Consider the following 19,783-nt stretch of genomic DNA (forward strand, 5'->3'; position numbering starts at 1 on the left):
AATTTGAATTTTTTTTTAAGATTTCATTTATTTGACAGATCACAAGTAGGCAGAGAGGCAGGCAGAGAGAGAGGGGGAAGCAGGCTCCCCACCGAGCAGAGAGCCTGATGCCGGGCTTGATCCCAGGACCCTGAGATCATGACCTGAGCAGAAAGCAGAGGCTTTAACCCACTGAGCCACCCAGGTGCCCCCAAATTTGAATTTCTTTGTAAAAACTCAACATCTGTAACCTGGTGGTAGGTTTGGGTTTCCTTCTGGAGAGGGACAAGGAGCTTTAGAAAAGCTCATAGTTTCATGCTTTAGGTTCAGAGAGCTCTGTGTAAAACTTGACCTTTTAGGTCTCTAGCTAGCAATTCAGTTAAACTCTTGCTACTTACTTGTTTTAGGAAACCAATGGGGGAGAGATCATTGATGTTGGGAGCAATGCACCAGGTTCCTACTATTTTAACTGCTGAAAGGCTTTTGAAATCCAGAGAAACCAGGAACTAGAACATGGAGTTTGTTGCCGTCATTTACCAGATTTACAGATCAGTCTGCTTCCTCAGCCTTCACTGTTCACATTTACTTCTCTCCTCTCAGCCTCATCTAATTCTTAAGCTTTACTCTCAAGACAGTGCATTTGGAATCCGTGCCCTCTCCAATACCCACCACCTGGTTCCCCCAACCTCCCACCCCCCGCCCCTTCAAAACCCTCAGATTGGCGGGGAGCCTGTTTCCTCCTCTCTCTCTCTCTCTCTCTGCCTGCTTGTGATCTCTGTCTCAAATAAATAAAAACAAAATCTTTAAAAAAAAAAAGATGTCTCCAAGGGCAAAGGAAAAAATAGCAAAAATGAACTTTTGGGACTTCATCAAGATCAAAAGCTTCTGCACGGCAAAGGAAACAGTCAACAAAACAAAGAGGCAACCCACAGAATGTGAGAAGATACTCGCAAATGACCGTACAGACAAAGTGCTGATATCCAAGATCCGTAAAGAACTCCTCCAACTCAAAACACACAAAACAGATGATCATGTCAAAAAATGGGCAGAAGACATGAACGACACTTCATCAATGAAGACATACAAATGGCTATCAGACACGTGAGAAAATGTTCATCCTCACTACCCATCAGGAAGATTCAAATCAAAACCACGTTGAGATACCACCTTATACCAGTTAGAATGCCCAAAATTAACAAACAGTAAACAACATGTGTTGGAGAGGATGTGGAGAAAGGGGAATCCTCTTCCACTATTTGTGGGAATACAAGTTGGTGTAGCCACTTTGGAGAATAGTGAGGAGATTCCTTAAGAAATTGAAAATAGAGCTTCCCTATGACCCTCAGTTGCACTACTGGGTATTTACCCCAAAGGTACAGATGTAGTGAAAAGAGGGACCATCTGTACCCCAATGTTTATAGCACCAATGGCCACAGTCAACAAACTGTAGAAAGAACCAAGATGACCTTCAACATATGAATGAATAAGGAAGATGTGGTCCATGTATACTATGGAGTATTATGCCTCCATCAGAAAGGATGAATATCCAATTATTGTATTAACATGGACAGGAATGGAGGAGATTATGTTGAGTGAAGTAAGTCAAGCAGAGAGACCCAATTATCACATGGTTTCCCTTAGTAGGGCGTAAGGAATTACACGGAGAACATCAGGAGGTGGAGAGGAAAAGTAAGTTGGGGGAAATTGGAAGGGAAGACAAACCATGAGAGTCTTTGGACTCTGAGAAACAAACTGAGGGTTTTGGAGGGGAGGGGGTTAGAGGGTGGGTGAGCTTGGTGGTGGGTATTAAGGAGGGCATGTACTGCATGGAGCACTGGGTGTGGTGCATAAACAATGAATTCTGGAACACCGAAATTTAAAAATTAAATAAAAATTGTTTTAAAATTTAAAAAAAAAGTGCATTTGGAAAGGCTGTATGGACCTCAGGCTGGTTTATGAGCATGGCTCCGCCCACCTGCCTGTCAGAGGGAGGAGGTGCTAGACAGCCCAGTGGGACCTGAGGGAGCGTGGCAGAGTTGTCTTTACTGTTTGTTTCAAGCCCTCCTCTACACATGTGAGCCTTGGAAAAGGAAGCCCTCTCGTCAGCATTGTCTCCCCCACGTCCTCCACTCCAAAAGCCTTGTCTTGTGTTTTCCTTGATTCCGACAAATGTCCTTGTTTTCCAGGGTTCAGTCCTCTGTAATGGAGATTTGCTGGAGGGGGTCATTGAACTGCGTGCAGTGAGGAGAGAGGAATGTACGCGGTGGTCACGGGGAAGACTGGATGAGAATTGCACACAAGTTTGTGTATTTTTCCCCTCCCTGGCCCCTCACACAAGTTTGTATTTGAAGTCGTGACGTTGTCCCTTATTTTGTTCCCCTCACATAGAGAAAGTCTCATCCATGACATGTTGGGACCAGAGGAGGCACTGGTTGTGTTGGCCTGGTCCTTGCAAGCCGATGGTAACCCAGTTCTCAAAGTTGGTCCTGTGACCCATTCCCCGCCAGTGTCCGTGCTCCTCCACACCCTGTGGGCCTGTGGCCTTGGTCACAAACGACTCTGTACAAGACAAGTTGTGTATAAGGCAAAGAGGCACTTAGGGTACAGAAACAGATTTTAGAGGTAACTTATTAAATTTCTAATGGTTCCCAAACAAGTGTTAACACCCGTTCTGGGACTACAAATAGACATAGAAACCATCATACCCTTACTTTCAATTTAGAGGTAAAATAGGAAAGTACATCAAGAAAATGACACGCTTGAACATGCGAGTGATATGTTCCAACAGGACCCCTGGAAGCTGTTGGGGGAAAGTAGCTATTTAGGGTGTGTGGGGGGATGGTGATAACATAGGCCTTGGCCAAGCCATGAATGGAGTTTAAGCTGAGAGAGGATAACACCTAAGGAAGATCCCAGGGCTTTTAAAGACACGATTGACTGAGTTTGTGCCAGACCAGACTGTATTCCCTCCTCAAGCTCTTAGCCTGACAAAGGGCAAAGGGCGAGATTTTCCCAGCCTCACTCAAAGACACAGCCAGCTTCTTCTTGTCCTTAGCAGCCAGTTCTAGAGCCGAGTAGAAGCAAAACACACTGGTGCCACGCCTGCTGCACCATCACTGTTCTCTGGGCCCGGAATGTGCTCTTCTCTCTTCTTTCCATTCTCTGCTCAAGCATCACCTCCTTCCTGACCACCTTCCCTAAAATACCACCCTCTTCTCCTCAAGCCCTTGTTGCTGGTCTGTTTCTCCTCATTTTCCTAGTACATGTCTCTCAGGCTATGCTAGATTGTGTAAGTTCCCCAAAGGCAGAGCCTGGAGTGGTCTTCCAAGGTGCCCACAGATGTGCCGACGAAACAACAGGTGCCCCCGCACCTACTGGTTGGATGGTCTATGCAATGAAGAAGACCATGGTCTAGAAGCATCTTGACAGCGCCTCCTACAGCATCTGCAAATGTTCAACAGCTTCTGTGCTGAGATCTTCACCCCTCCTCACAGAAGGCATGCTGCTAGGTCAGAGCCAGCCTGGCCAACAGGCAGAGCAGGAGCCCTGTGAACAGTGTCTGCTCTACGTTCACACATTCCTCGGTCCCTGCAGGCAGGCACAAGCTGAGTAATCTTGAGAAGACTTCGCCCATTAATTGGGGACACATACTTCGTATGTGATCAGGTTCATTAAGAACAGGTCGTGATGGCGCAAGGGGGGGCGGCGGGGGTGGGTATGAGGCAAGGGGGCAGTGCTGTTCCCTAGCAGTGTCTTCCCTGTGGGAAGGTTGCCTGGCTCATGGGTTTTCAGTTTAGGCAAGTTCACGCCCATAGCAGCAGCTCCGGAGGCTCCTGCCTGGTCCAGGGTCTTGAGTGTCAGAGCCATTGTCTCTGCTGCTGTGGCACAGAATGACCCGTGTGCCCACAACAGATCCCAGCCTGACTCAGGAGCGCCTTTCCATGCTGTCTTGACTTTTTTCACAGCAAAAAGCAGTTTGCATTTTTTTTTTTTTAAAGATTTTATTTATTTGACAGAGAGAGATCACAAGCAGGCAGAGAGGCAGGCAGAGAGAGAGGAGGAAGCAGGCTCCCCGCTGAGCAGAGAGCCCGATGCGGGGCTCGATCCCAGGACTCTGAGATCATGACCTTAACCCACTGAGCCACCCAGGCGCCCCTGCATTTTTTTTTAAAAGGGAGTTTCGGTTTCATTTCTGTTGCTAGGGCAAAACAAAGCTCTCATTCCTGACAACAAATCCTTAATCAGCAGAGGGGGGTATCTTCTGGATACAAGCCTCCGAATGACTGGGTGGGGAGGAAAAGTGAAAACGTACAAAGCCCTAGTTTTGTTTTTACGCAGGCCTCCCTGAGAAATATCTGGAATTATTATGCAGCAAGATGAGTAGATTTGGCACTTGCTAGGAACTCGGTATCTTTGTAATCGGCTAGGTCCTGACTTCCCAGAGCCCTCATGCCTGCCTTTGGAGGTGTTCCCTGAGAAAGCAGCTTGCCTCTTCTCCCTCCGGCTCTGTTCCCTGTAGCAGCAAGCTCTCAAAGGTCTGATTCTCTGCTGCCAGTTGGGGTTGCAATTTGGGTGAAGAACCCTCCCAGGGAAGCCTTGCAGCCCCAAGTGGGGGGACCACAGGCATCCCAGGTGTGGCTCCCTCCTGGGAGCTGGTAGGAAAAGTTCGTTTCTGACCTCTGCTCCAGACCTACTCAATGAGAATTTGTATTTGAAAGAGATAGCCGGGTCATAGGCCTGCACTTTAAGGTTTGGTCCCCAAAAGATGTAAAATATAAGTGTATCTGTACTATCCCTTCCCCTGCTAATGAGTAGAATGTGCTGTTTCGTTCTGCTGTAGCTCGCTGTTACCAGTGCTTGCTGAACTGAATGTTCCTGCAACTGAATGGGCTGCCACCGGCCGGTTTTAAAGATGAAATTCAACTCAGTGAAAGGCGCCCTTAAAATCAACTACTTGAGGGGCACCTGGGTGGCTCAGTGGGTTAAGCCTCTGCCTTCTGCCAGGGTTATAATCTCAGGGTCCTGGGATCGAGCCCCACATCGGGCTCTCTGCTCAGCAGGAGGCCTGCTTTCCCCCCTCTCTCTGCCTGCCTCTCTGCCTACTTGTGATCTCTCTCTCTGTCAAATAAATAAAATATTTTAAAAAAAAATCAACTACTTGAAATTAGAGTGGGCCCTGCCTGAGATTTAGTCCCTTTCGTGGAACGCAGAGCTGCCTACCTGTGATTTTAGGCACCACTGTTTACAAGAGGAGAGGATTTCTAGTCTCACTTCATGTTGGAAACTGGTGCTTCTAGTTTTTTCAAACAATAGAAGTGTCTTTGCTCAGAAAACAGCACCAACTTGAAAATAAAGCGGTCAAGGATTTAAGTGGGGCCCGTTGGCTCCTTTTAGTAATCTTATGCCAAGAGGGGCAAAGATCTGAGTGCTAGATTTCAGAAACAGTGCCCAAGCAGCCAGGAAATCGTTAGTAATGATGAGCAAACTCCCCAAGTTTGTATTGGAGACAAAAACGCCTTTGTGTGTCTACTGAAACGCTTGTGTTCAGCTTTTATTTATAAATAAGAGATATATGCCCATGTTCTTTACCTAATGTGATTAACAGGTTCCATTCTGTACCAAATACGTAATTTATGGTCCCCTATGTCCAGTGTGAGGTAGCCCAAGAATGGAGCAGTAAGTCTGTTCAATCCTACCTGGCTTCTAGGAGAGAAACTGCAGTGACCTCGACTTTCACACCAAAAGTAAGTAATAAAGACAAATCCTATGTACACCTGAAGAAATGTAAATAAGAGTTAATCAAGTTATTCCATAAAAGCCACAAGAGCCCGGGGTGCTTGCACGGCTCCAAGTTTATTTTAAGAGCTTCAATCAAACATAGCCAGTATATTGGTCTCTTGAGAGAGTGCAGGAGAATAAGTTATACGATGGAAAAACAAAAAACATTATATTGATGTAAGTTTCCCTGGCATTTCCGGATACTGTTTCAAGGTGTTAACATGGTTTTTGAGCCTCTCTTTGCTGATTTTGGCTTTTTGTCACGGTCCTGTGTCAACACGATGCAAAGGCGTCCTTTCTAGATCTCCTTCAGCTTCAAGTATGAAAATCCCGTCACTCCGAAAGAAGATCCTCATCCCTCTAGGGGAGGAAAACTAAATTTTACAGAAAGAAAAGCAAAGCCAAGCTGATCTAATCGCCCAGAGTCTGGCTGAGTCACAAGAAAGGAAGATCACCCTCCAAACCAGTTCCAGGAACCTGTCCGGGGTTTCGGACGCCGAGTCAGGTGTTTCCAGCCGCAAGGTACCGGGCAAGTGCAGGGCTGGACATGGTGGGGGCGAGTCCTTCGTCCCCGCAGCACCGGCCCAGAGCAGGCCTGGGAGAGGAGGGGGGCGCCGTCTACAGGTCGGAGTCACAGGGCAGCGAGGCGTGGCTGGACCAGGTGCTGCCCAAGGAGTCGCGGGGGGAGCGGGCGTCCTCCCCGCGGAGCACGTCTATCTGGTTGGTGTAGGCGCCGGGCTGCGGCTGCGGCCGCGGCATGGGGAAGCCGGCCTTGGGCTGGCGGGCGGCGCCGGGGTTGGCCGGCCGCGGCTGGTGCTGGCCGTCGCTGTAGTACTTGATGGCGGGCGGCAGCGCGGGCTCGGGCCAGCCGACGTGCACCGTGCTGATGCTGGGCCGGCGCGGGCCGCCCGCGGGCTCCTTGCGGCGGCGGCGGCAGCGCTCCTCACACCAGGGCGCGAAGCTGAGCGCCAGCGAGAAGCCGCCCAGCAGCAGCAGGCAGCTGCCCAGGTAGCCCAGCACCAGGCTGTAGCTGACGTGCAGCGTGACCGGGCTGGCGTCGGCGGGCAGGACGCTGCGGTCCGCCAAGAAGTGGTTGTACCAGGAGACCGGGATGAGGCTGAGCAGGCCGGCGGCGAAGAGCACCGCGCCCGAGAGGCCGGCCAGCGCGAAGCGCGGCTCCTCCTGCCAGCAGCGCACGCCCAGCGACGCCAGCAGCAGCCCCAGGGCCGTGGTGGCCAGCGACGTGACCATGAGGGCCCGCGCCACGAGCACCGGCTGGGCGTCGAAGTAGCCCCACGGGTCCGGCTGGTTGCACTGGCGCTCGCGGCTGCTCTGCTCGCGGCACATGTCCCACAGGCCCTGGTACAGCTCCACGTCCACAGGCTGGTTGAGGAAGCCCTTCACCAGCCGCCAGCCGGGCGCCAGCGTGGCCGTCAGGTTGAGCAGCAGCCCGCAGGGCGCCAGCACCATGCCCAGCGTCATCACCGCCGGCGTCCGCATCCCCGGGGCCGCGCACCTGCCGCCCGCGCCAAGTCGGCGGGACCTTCCCCTCTCGGCCGCTCGCCTCCGCGGGCCCTCAGCGCGTCCCCGCCGCTCCCGCCTCCCGCGCGGCCGCCGGCCCCAATCGAAACCGGTTCGCTGGCGCGTCTGGCCGAGACTGCGACCGGAGGTGCGGGCGCCCGGGGGCGGCCGGCGGGGCCCAGCCCGCCCGGGTGGGAGGGGCGGGGGGTGCGAGCCGAAGGCGGAGGGGCAGCTCGCGCGCGGCGGGCTCCGGGCCGCGTCCACACCCCGCCGCGCCGCCGGGCTCTCGGGGACCGAGCAAAGGTCGCCCCGCCCCTGCTCGTCGCGCGGCCCCGCGGCCCGGCCGGCCCTGGGCGGGGGGAGGGGGGAGGGGGCGGCGCCGTCCGTACTGCCGCACCTGACTCGGGGGCCGCGCCACCGCCCTCCCGCGCGGCGGACCCGGGTTCGCCGCGGTCCCTGCGGTCCCCGCCCGTCCGCCCGGCGGAGCCCGCCTCTCCCCGCTCCACTCCCGGCGGGTCCGACGTCCGTTCGCAGTTCTGGGCTGTTGACTTTCGGCCGCCCGCGGCTGAGCGGGCGGCACCCGCGCTCCTCCGTGGGCCGCCGGGGATGCGTCGGGCAGGTGTGCGCCGAGGGTCCCGGTCCGGCGGCGCGTCCCGGGATGCGGCGCTTCGGTGGCCTAAGAAACCGTGTTCAGCGTGCTGAGTAAAAGCCCCACACTGCAGTTTCAGTCCCGCTCAAAAGAATCAAAGGGAGTATTTTTCTGGGATGAAGGGTTTCAGAGGATTCTAATTATTATTATTATTATTATTATTCCCATGGAAAAGTTTGAAGAGGCCAAAAAAAGGAGGAGTGTTACTGGGCGTCCTGTGCGGCACACTTTTCAGTTGTGTCTAACCGTATAGGGTCCTGTGTCCGTTTCTCGTCCTTGAGCTGCTTTATACCTTTATACCTGTCGGTGACTTTTGTTCATAAAGATACAGATGAGGGGGCGCCTAGGTGGCTCAGTGGGTTGGACCTCTGACTCACGATTCCCGCTAGGGTGCTGATGTCCTGTGGCGGGATCAAGCCCAGCCTGGGCCTCTGCGCTCAGCGGGGTGTCTGCTTGGGTCTCTCTCTCTCTCTCTCTCTCTCCCCCTCTGCCCTTACCCCTTACATTCTCCTCCCTTTCTCTCTAAAATAAATAAATAAGTCTTAAAAAGAAAAAAAGAAATGCAAATGAGCTTGAGTCAGTAGAACCAAAATGATGATTGCCCAATGGATAATTTGTAAATTTCTCAGCTGTATACCTGTAAATGTGCATTCTTCTTTGAACTGGTCCTAACATCGTATTCCTTCCCTTATTAATAATGAGTTAAATAAAATCTTTGGCATGTGTTCATTTTATACTTGTGTGAGAGTCATGAGTTTACATTTTTCTAAAAATTATTCTTAAAGATATTTTTCTCATTTTCCATACTTCTTACAGTGGAAGTGTATTACCTTTATAATTGGTTAAAATGAAAACTATTCCTAAAATCAAAGTTACGTGTTGATTTGGAAATAATTTTAAACATTCTAGAGTGAATAATAACCAGATATAGGAATCAAAGGAATACCTTTGTCATTAAAAACTTTTTTCTTAAATTATAGTAAAATACACATGGCATGGAATTTACTATCTCAGCCATTTTTTTTTTTTAAGATTTTATTTATTTATTTGACAGAAAGAGATCACAAGTAGACGGAGAGGCAGGCAGAGAGAGAGAGAGGGAAGCAGGCTCCCTGCTGAGCTGAGAGCCTGATGCGGGACTCGATCCCAGGACCCTGAGATCATGACCTGAGCCGAAGGCAGCGGCTTAACCCACTGAGCCACCCAGGCGCCCCTATCTCAGCCATTTTTAAGTATACAGCCCATTGACATTAAGCACATTCATGCTGTTGTGCTACCATCACCAATGTCCATTTCTCAAAGTTTTGTATCTTCATAAACTGAAACTCAACCCACTGACCAATAACTTCCCATTCTGCCACCACTCCTCATGCTTCCAGCCCGTGGTGACCACCATCCCCCTTTCTGTCTCTGTGAACTTGGGTCCTCGAAATACTTCATCTAAGTGAAATCATATAGTATTTATGAGGCTTATTTTACTTAGATGATATACCCAAGGTCCCTCTGTGTTCTGCTATGTATCAGAATGTCCTTGCTTTGTTTATCCAGTCATCCTTTGATGCACGCTTTGATTACTCCCCCTTTTGAGTTGCTGTATGGGTGAGTAGATGACATGTCAGAGCCTGAGTCAAAAAGTCATGCTCCGTGGGGCACCTGAGTGGCTCAGTGGGTTAAGCCCCTGCCTGTGGCTCAGGTCATGGTCTCGGGTCTTGGGATCGAGCCCCACGTTGGGCTCTCTGCTCTGTGGGGAGCCTGCTTCCCCCCTCTTTCTGCCTGCTCGTGACCTCTCTCTCTGTCAAATAAATAAATAAAATCTTAAAAAAAAAAAAAAAGTCACACTCCCTAAGCAGAATCTACAAGCTTCAGCCATCTTTGTCTTCAATCAGTACCAGTGACTTTGATAATGAACATAGTACTGGTTACTAATGCCCTTTCACTGGTGCAGTCATTCCTGTCTGAGATTTGGGAATTGGCTAGAAATAGGAGCAAGGCATTCTGGGCCCTCCAGGAACAGAGTGTTAGAATCTAGATACCCAATACCCACAAGAATGCAGCCCCAGCTGTGATTTATAAATGACCCTGTGTAGCGGCAGCCTCAGAGAAGCCCATCTCTCTTGACCCCAGCCAGAGGGTTAGCTAATCCTGCTGTAGAATATTGCCTCCAGGGAACTTTCCTGTCAGATGCTCTTGGAGCCTCTCAATGGACGGAGAGAACTAAGACTTCATCAGATTTATGAAACCGATTGAAAGACTGTTTTTGCCCCTGCTTGCTAATATGTTGTTGATGAATGTGTTCTGAAATTTGATCTAAGACACTTTGAGATTGCATATTGGAAGTTACTGACCTTTATATATATATATATATATATATATATATATATTTTTAATTTATTTGTCAGAGAGAGAGGGAGAGAGAGCAAGCACAGGCAGACAGAATGGCAGGCAGAGGCAGAGGGAGAAGCAGGCTCCTGCTGAGCAAGGAGCCCGATGCGGGACTCGATCCCAGGACGCTGGAATCATGACCTGAGCCGAAGGCAGCTGCTTAACCAACTGAGCCACCCAGGCGTCCCTGACCTTTATATTTTTAATGAGGTATAAATGACATACAATGTAGTGCACACATTACATATTCTAAGTTTTGATATATACATAACACCTGCGAAGTGATCACCACAGTCAGGATAGTAAACACACCCATCACCTACAGAAGATTCTTTCTACCCTTGGTAATCCTCCCACTCTTCTCCCCCTGCCACCGTCCCCCCATCCCCAGGCAATCACTGATCTGCTTTCTGTCAGTATAGATTGGTTTGCATTTTCTAGAATTTTGTAGGAGTGCAATCACACAATATAGATCACCCACAAGAGACTATCAGCATGCTTTCCCCGGGGCCAGCAGCCCCCTCATTTGTCTGAACTCAAGATCACCTGGGGCCATCACTTAGGGAAAACACAGATTCCCACTGAATGGGAATCCCCAGGGTAGCGTGATGGAATCTGTGGGTTTGCAAGCCCTCGGGGGATTCTTAGGTTTAGGGAAGTCTGGAACACAAAGCCAGTGTAGCCAAAAACAATTGAAACCCCCCTCAGCTCTAAAAGAGGACATTTTTGCTTTTGAATAGCGTTTCACAGATTATCTCTAATTTACTGTGATTTAGAACCCAGAGAGACTTGGGGAAGACTTTAAAGTATCTGAGTCCTCTCCCCACGTGGATTCCTGTGTGGAATGAAGGAAGCCCAGGCCATGTAACCTGGGAGGAAGAGGACAGGAATCCTCTCTGTTCTGTCTCCTCAATCTGTCTCCTGCCCTTGCACTGTCTCCTTTTTCCCTTTCGCCTCTCCTTCAACCCAGGACATCCTATCATCTTCCCCTTAGACTGGTTTCTTTTTTTTTTTTTTTTTTTTTTGTCAGAGAGAGAGAGAGGGAGAAAGCAAGCACAGGTAGACAGAGTGGTAGGCAGAGGCAGAGGGAGAAGCAGGCTTCCTGCCGAGCAAGGAGCCTGATATGGGACTCGATCCCAGGACACCGGGATCATGACCTGAGCCGAAGGCAGCCACTTAACCAACTGAGCCACCCAGGTGTCCCCTTAGACTGGTTTCTAAGTGACTTCCTATACCCACACTTTCTCTGTCCCTTTCTCTTAGCCCAGGCCCTCAGAACTGACGTTGTAAAACTGAAACTGAATCTTGTGCTTACATTAACCTCTGCCTTAATTTTTTTTTTTTTTTTTTTTTTTTTGAGAAAGAGAGCACGTGCAGGGGGCAGGGTGGAGACAGATGAAACGGGCTCCACACCCAGTGTGCATCCTGACTTGGGACTCCATCTCAAGACCCTGAGATCATGACCTGAGCTGAAATCAAGAGTCAGACACTGAACCAAGCCACCCAGGCACTCTTACACTAATCTCTTTTCAGGCTGCCTACAGCCCGGCCCCAGCTACCCACTCCTGCCCACCTCCCCTCCACCGCCTCTTTTTCACACCATTCCCCCCAAAACCTGGATTTTTTTCTCTTTGTTTTTTCCCCTTTCATCCCTAGATCTTTGATATGCTGTTTCTTTTTCTGGAATCCTGCCTTCCTTTTCTGGACCCCAAGGCACCCTTCAGATCTTTGCTTTAAATACTCTTTTCTCTGGGAGGCTTCTCGGTCTCCGGACTGAGTTCACGTTTCCCCTTGGGTCCTGCCGAGCACTCTCTTCCACTGCAGCACGGGCCTCAGTTCCTCATTACTTGAACCACCTGGTTGTCCCGCGAGGTTGTAAAGCCTTCGAGGGCAGGGGTGACGTTTCTCTTGTTCTGCTCTGGCTCGAAATCCATCTTAGGGCCTGACCACAGTAGCCACTGAGCAACCCGATTGTCTCCTTCTGCCCGCATTCTTCCACACGGTACCCACAGGCTTGTCTCCCAGACGGCCGCCTGGCCAAACCAGGTGGTTACCGCATCTCCGTGAACCGGTTTGTTTGGTGGTTGTATGAGCGCTTGCTTTTCTCAGCATGGAAACCAGTGAAATACAGGCCGGCTCCGGGTGTTCCTGACAGAGCAGGGTAGCCCTGGGTGGGTGGGTGGGGGGGTCACTTTCTACAGTGGTAAGAGAAAGGGAAGATTGCACTCTGTAGCATCTGACCGCAGACCTGCATCACCCTGTCCCTGTTCCACGGACTTCCAAGTTCATTGTAAGGCTCAGTGAGAAACAGCACAAATCCTAGTGCGGCAGGAAGGAATTGTTGCTGAGATCGTACCTGTCCGTGAAAGCTGATCCCAGGGCCCTAGACTAGCTTTCTTTTCTGCAGACAGGTCCTATGGTAAGACTAGAATCTACTCACTGTGCCCTGGGTTTCCAGATCAATAGTGAGCTCCCAGCCACTAATTCTAAAGGGACGACGTCTGGGTCCCCTGTTAGCCCTCACAGGCTGGTCACAGATAACACTGAGCACATAGTTCCAATCTTCTGCAGTGATGTCATCCTGGAAGTCACATGATAAACTTCCGGGGGCCCAGAGGGACCCACCCCATCAGCGCACTCTTTTGAGGTGTCCTCAGTGTTCTTCCTCAAGGTCCTTACATTTTACTCCCCACAGAGAAGGCCCTAAACACTGTCGCTAGGCTTTCAATGGCAAATTCAGTAGATTATGGAATAAAAAATATTATAAAAAATTAAACTATGATCATTCTTTGTTTCCTTATATTTTTTTTAAAGATCTTATTTATTTATTTGACAGAGATCACAAGTAGGCAGAGAGGCAGGCAGTTGGGGGTGGGGGGGGCAGGCTCCCTGCTAAGCAGAGAGCCCGATTAGGGGCTCAATCCCAGGACCCTGGGGTCATGACCTGAGTCAAAGGCAGAGGCTTTGACCCACTGAGCCACCCAACCACCCCTCCTTCTCTATTTTAAAACAGCATTAAAACAGCTAGAACTAAGTCCCTTCAATATAGCATTAGCTTTCCTCGTTGGCAAATAGCCTGACAGCGCTTTTGCTAGCCTTTGTATTATATTATTTAAAAAAATAACTTTTTATTATTATAAAAAATAACTTTTGATATCTTATTTAAAGGAGCACTCAGTCAGCTCAGTATCACATCCCCTAATTTATTTCCTTTATGGAACTTATTGCTACCCAAAATTATTTTTTATTAATTATGTATTGACCTATTTATAGTCCATTTCTCCCACTGCATTGTTAAATTCCAAGCACTAGGGACCTTGCTGGTCCTGTTTGTGGCTGTATTTTGGCACCTAGACTATTCCTAGCTCATAGTAGTTACTCAATCATTGCAGTATGTAAATATGTACTAAGTTGATTAAAGAAGTTTTGTAAAATTTCCACACAATAACACATAATGAAGTTACAGCATACCTCACTTTATTTTTTAAAAGATTCATTTATGGGGCATCTGGATGACTCAGTCAGTTAAGCGGGATCAATCCCACATCAGGCTCCCTCCTCAGTGGGGAGTCTGCTTCTCCCTCTCCTCCCTGCATGTGCTTTCTCTCTCTCACTCTCAAATAGATACATGAAATCTTTAAAAAAAAAAAAAAGATTCATTTATTTATTTTAGAGGTGGGGAGGGACAGAGGAACAGAAAGAGACTCCTCACAGAGTACAGAGCCTGACACCACCTAGAGTTCATAACCTCAGCCAAAATCAAGCGTGAGACACTTAACTGACTGAGACACCCAGGTACCCCACACCATACATCTTAAAAAAAAAAAAAATCTGAATTTGACTACTCTGTGAAACTTATGTAAGGGGAATTATACACTATTTGTCTTTTCATGACTGACTTCTCCTACCGTAATGTCCTCCAGGTTCATCCCTGTGGTAGCACCTGTCAGAATTTTCTTTCTTTTTTTAAAGCTAAAAAAGATTTCATCGTATGTGTTACCACATTTTGCTTATCTGGTCATCTGTTGGGGGGCACTTGGTTTGTTTCCACCTTTTGGCTTTTGTGCATATGATGGCATATGACTTCTAATTTATTCCATTTCGTTCTGTATGGTGGTTGCCTATCCAAAGCAAGATCCTATTTGCCATTCCTCTCATACATATCAGAAGGGATCATGCCATTAAAATAAACAAACAAAGGCAACAACAACAACAACAAAAACCCAAAAACTTGCTTAGCTTTTATCTTCTAAAGGCTTCAAACCCGGGCACCTGGGTGGCTTAAGCGTTAAGCGTTTGCCTTCAGTTCAGGTCATGATCCCAGGGTCCTGAGATGGAGTCCCGAGTCAGGCTCAGTGAGAAGCCTGCTTCTGCCCTTCCTCCTGGCTCATTCTCTCTCTCTCTCTCTCTCTCTCTCTCTCTCAAATAAATAAAATCTTTAACTCTTCTTGCCTTAGCCTCAGGCTGCTGCTGTGCAAACATGGGGCTGCACGGTGTGGGCGGGGAGAGGAGTCTCCGGCTGCCTTCCATCGCAGCCCGCTTTTCTCCAGCCCGGTCTATTCCTGCCTACTGCAGAGCAAAGGCTGTTGCCCAGCCATGGGTGGGTTTCTCTAGGTCATTGAGATAGTTTTCAGTTTGAGAGTGGTATTCTTGGGGCGCCTGGGTGGCTCAGTGGGTTAAGCGTCTGCCTTCGGCTCAGGTCATGATCTCGGGGTCCTGGGATCAAGCCCTACAACGGGCTCTCTGCTCAGTGGGGAGCCTGCTTCCTCCTCTCTCTCTGCCTGCCTCTCTGCCTACTTATGATCTCTCTCTCTCTCTCTCTCTCTGTCAAATAAATAAATAAAATCTTTAAAAAAAAATACCATGTTCATTATTGTGGTGAATGCTCATACTCATGAATATTAAGAAACATGTTCTCTCTTTTTCTTCCTGGAACTCTGAATACACTTTCTTGCGGTTGCTAAGCAGGTAATACAATTCTCTGAATGACCCAATATTGTGTTTACCATATTGTGCTACGTCGGAATACGTGTGGGAAATGCACTGAACCCAGTAACAGGCAAAAAGGCTATACTGTGAGTCCATAGGCTTCAATTAGGCAGGTTAAGTTAGATTAAAAGGGAAATTTTAGTCTAAAGATAAAAAGTATTGTGCCTCTAAAGGGAACTAAAGGGAACTAAATCCATAGGATTTATCAGGGCAAAGTAAAGGGTAATAAATGTAGCAAGCAGTTGTTTTGCCTCACGGATCCTTTGGACTTGGTAACGAAAAAGGAGTATAAGAAAACATACCGTCCTCCTTATTTCCAGAGCGAGGATAACCCCCCTTGTCTGGATGGTTGTAGATTTTCCACCCCTGCCCCTCATCACTAAGAGGAGAAAGCAGTGTAGACTGTGCTGGAAAGTTCTCTGTCCTGTCTTGCTCTGTTCACAGTTCCGTTTCCCATCAACAGACAGAGGCTGGGGGGAATTTCACGGAAACAGCCTGAGGATGAGACACAGAGGGGTTTTATTTTCCTGCCACCGGAGAGTGATTTCTCAAGCACATCACCGGGAAACCTGCCGACAGGTTCCGTTCCCGGCTGGTGCGGGATTTGGTTAGTCTGGTAGCTGGCAGACGAATGCCGTACCATAGCACCGTTTCTCAGCAGAAGCTTTCGAGAAAGACCCCTTTCTCCCCAGCCCAGCCTTCTTCTCCACCTCGGTGTTGTAGAAGCAATTCCAGGCAGAACCTGTTCAACTCGTAGAACTCGTCCGTTGTTTGCGAAGCTTGATGCCATCAGTCAGGCATTTTATCAGGTTTTCGGTTCCACTGGATCAATAACCGCACATGATGTTGACTGGCCTAGGCGCCCTCCAGCTCCTGACCCTGCTCCACACCAGAAAGACCCAGACGAAAACCAGCCACAGAGAAACTGGCAAGGCCCGCAGGGTGTGTGCACGGAAACACACGCAGGGGCGGGCAGGACCGTGAGGAGGTGCTCCAGCCTCCTTATTGTCCTGATGTGGATTCAGAGGTGCGGAGGGAAGTGACTTTCAAACCTGTGGAGGGAAGGTACTCGGGTCCTGCTTTGACTGATTGATGTGAGTGTAAGACTAGCACCGCTGCTTTGTTTGCCTCTGGGCGGGTTCAGTTCCCGGAATCTTAACTTACAAAGCGGAGCACTTAGTTTCTACTCAACCAGATGGTTACAGAGATGAACGAATTAGCCTTTGCAGGGTTTCCAAAATATAATAAAGATGGGAAGCTGTAAGTCTCAAGGGCATAGCAGAGATCAGGTGCTCAGGTTGACGATGTGGTGGGACTTGAAATAAAAGGCAACGTTTAGGTAGATCCGGGGTTCCCTAAGAGCAAGAGCCAGCACGTGACCAAGGCCATTAAACCAGTGCATCCAATCTCCAAACCCAGGCAGCATTAACAACCACCGGAGTCCTTAACTCCTGCTTCACTGATCTTTAGTTTTTAGTCAGTCATTCTGTAAAGCAAATTCAAGTGTCGAAAACCCACAGACTTTAAAAGTTCAGTTCGTTTCGCAGAAGGAGAAGCATAAAAATCTTAGAAGTTGGCTCGGGCCAGTGTTGATACAAAACTCTAAAGCGGATTTAAAATATTTTCTCTCAGTCACTGAAAATGTAGCAGAACATGTCTGAAAGTAGAATGCTTATATATAATTGGACAATACAAATGTAAGTTCCTTTTTTTTCTTCCCTACAAATGTAAATTCTTTTTTTTCCTCTACAAATGTAAATTCTAGATTGGAATAACTCTTTGTTGAGGATATACAAAATATCATAGGTATAATGAGGAAGACAGTGGATCAAAAGAAAGTGACCACATCAGAACTGGAAACTTACTGCTTGACGCCTAGAAGGATAGCCAGCGGGTACCCTATACTGTTATCAGACCCCAGACACATGCTATTCATGGTTTTGATTTAAATATGTTTTAAGGGGCTGAGCCTGGGTGGCTTAGTCGGTTTAGCGTCTGCCTTCAGCTCAGGTATAATCCTAGGGTCCTGGAATCGAGCCCCACGTCATGCTCCCTGCTCCGTAGGGAACGAACTTCTCCCTCTCCCTTTGCCCCTTCCCCCAGCTTGTGTTGTCTCTCTCATAAATAAATAAATAGGTAAAGTATTTTTAAAAATTTAATAAATATGTTTTAAATTTCTTGGGCAATTGATTTTACTAGAGTGTCATTCACAAACAATTCTAGTCGTGAGGTTACTTGGGGGCTCGTTCTGTCGTAAATAACAGATTTAATTAACTGGAAATGCACTCTCTCTTTTGCTGGGGGAACACCTGCTGATCCTGGTGGGAGGAGTCTGGCTTCCGAGGGTGAGTCAGCGGGAAGTCTCCCAAGAGAAGGAATGACCTAGGATTCAGAAATCCTGGCTGGGCTACTTGTTAGTCACATCACCTGTAAAAAATCTCTTATTGCTGGGGCAATAAAAGTCACCTCCTGGAGGCAAGGGTGCTTATCTATAAATGGTTAGAAGAAGAGGAAGTTTCTTGAGAGAGAGATCTATAAAGTACGTGAATTTTGAACCGCATGATAAGGCAGGTAAAAGTAAGGGAGGACACTGGTAAGAGATGACATCATGGTGACCGATTTGGCTACTTTAAAACCCATCATAAGATACTTCTGAGGATCTGATAATGTGGTTTCCACTTACATATAATTACACTGATACCTACAGCACGAGTTCCATCTTCAAGACTGAAAGTACTGAATCGGTTGGCCTTTGCTGCGTAAAAATTATATCCAAAATTCTAGTGCGTGAAATAACAGTTGACGATTTCTTTTGATTCTGTGGCTTGGCGGGGTGGTCCTTTTGCCGCTGACGTTGGGGCTGGGGTCTAGGCTCTGCTGTCACAGCTGGGATGCCCACACAGCATGGCCTCTCCTAGGGTCTTTGGGTCTCTGGGAGGCTCCCAGAGATATGCCATGTCCGGCTCCAGGGTTCCAGCAGCAAGAGAGGGTGGCCCTTAATGCACCAGCTCTCGGCAAAGCTCTGTTCACTCTTGCCAAGTCACACTGCCAAGGCCAGAGTGAGCGTGGGAAGGGATTATCCAGGGCGTGGAGATGAGAACAAATTGGGGCCACTCCTGCAAACATTTATCACAGGTATGTCCAATTATCTTTGAATAAGACTATCGAAATCTTTTAGAAATATTTGTAACCAAAGAGTAGCCTTCATCTGGATTGGTGTGGTATAAGAGAGGTATTATGTGATTATATATGTATAAAGGTCTCTAAACATGTTAAAGTAATTTTAAATGTTCTAGTAGCCACATTAAAAACAAGTAAACAAAAACAAGTGAAATTAATCTTAATACCATGTTTTATTTAACCCAATATATTCAAAATAGTATCATTTCAACATGTACTCAATATAACATTTTTTTAAATTTTTTATTTTTTATTAGCATAAAATGTATTATTAGCCCCAGGGGTACAGGTCTGTGAATCACCAGATTTACACAATTTACAGCACTCAACATATCACATACCTTCCCCAATGTCCATAACCCAACCATCCTCTCCCTACACCTCCCCCCTCACCCTCCCACCCCACCCCTCCCCCCCAACCCTCCGTTTGTTTTGTGAGATTAAGAGTCTCTTATGGTTTGTCTCCCTCCCGATCCCATCTTGTTTCACTTTTTCCTTTTCTACCCCCCAGACCCCCCACATTGCCTCTCAACTTCCTCATATTAGGGAGATCATATGATAACTCAATATAACAATATTAATGAGGGTCTACTTTTTTTGTGTGCTAAGCATTCAAAATCTAATGTGTTTTACACTTAAGGCACAAGGCAGCTCAGAACGTACCCTGTGCTTTGGGGCAGCACAGATGTAGCCGTTAACAGATGGGGAAGGCTGAGATTACCCCACAGTCCCTCCAGACGCAGAACAGTCACCCCTCCCAGCCCTGCCCACATCCCTGGCGGTCAAGGGCGAGGGGCTGGGAGGGAGGCCCCATATAAAAAAAGGAATGACGGTCTGTCTGATTCTTGATGCTTGGCGCGAAATAAAGCTTTGCTTGACCTTCAAAAAAAAAAGGGGGGGGGAATGAGCGCTCAACAGCAGGAAATCTACTAATACAATCCATCGTATAAATGAACCCAAAGAAATAATCATCCTAAAAGATTCTTTTTTTGTTGTTCACATTCAGTATGTATTACTATAACTAAAACAAATACCAACAAACACACTTAGTGAAATAAAAAAGAGAGGTTTCCCTCAGTGGTAAAGAATATGTACTTAAGGGGCACCTGGGTGGCACAGTGGGTTAAAGCCTCTGCCTTCGGCTCAGGTCATGATCTCAGGGTCCTGGGATCGAGCCCTGCATCGGGCTCTCTGCTCAGCGGGGAGCCTGCTTCCTCCTCTCTCTCTGCCTGCCTCTTGGCCTACTGTGATCTCTGCCATATAAATAAATAAAATCTTAAAAAAAAAAAAAAGAATATGTACTTA

The 19,783-nt window shown here is 48.1% G+C and overlaps 1 protein-coding gene across 1 annotated transcript; it reads right to left on the reverse strand.

Moving 5' to 3' along the window:
* Positions 1–5,811: 5,811 nt before the first annotated feature.
* CLDN23 (claudin 23) lies at positions 5,812–7,561 on the reverse strand. Its single transcript, XM_047715726.1, has one exon. It carries the CDS (start codon positions 7,255–7,257, stop codon positions 6,376–6,378), a length of 882 nt encoding a protein of 293 aa, XP_047571682.1. The 5' UTR covers positions 7,258–7,561; the 3' UTR covers positions 5,812–6,375.
* Positions 7,562–19,783: the final 12,222 nt, after the last annotated feature.

The sequence above is a fragment of the Lutra lutra genome, chromosome 2, assembly GCF_902655055.1.
Source record: "Lutra lutra chromosome 2, mLutLut1.2, whole genome shotgun sequence".
In the NCBI taxonomy this organism is placed as follows: Eukaryota; Metazoa; Chordata; class Mammalia; order Carnivora; family Mustelidae; genus Lutra; species Lutra lutra.

Coding starts and splice junctions, on each gene's coding strand:
- CLDN23 (XM_047715726.1), bottom strand. CDS start 7,257: ATGCGGACGCCGGCGGTGATGACGCTGGGCATGGTGCTGGCGCCCTGC.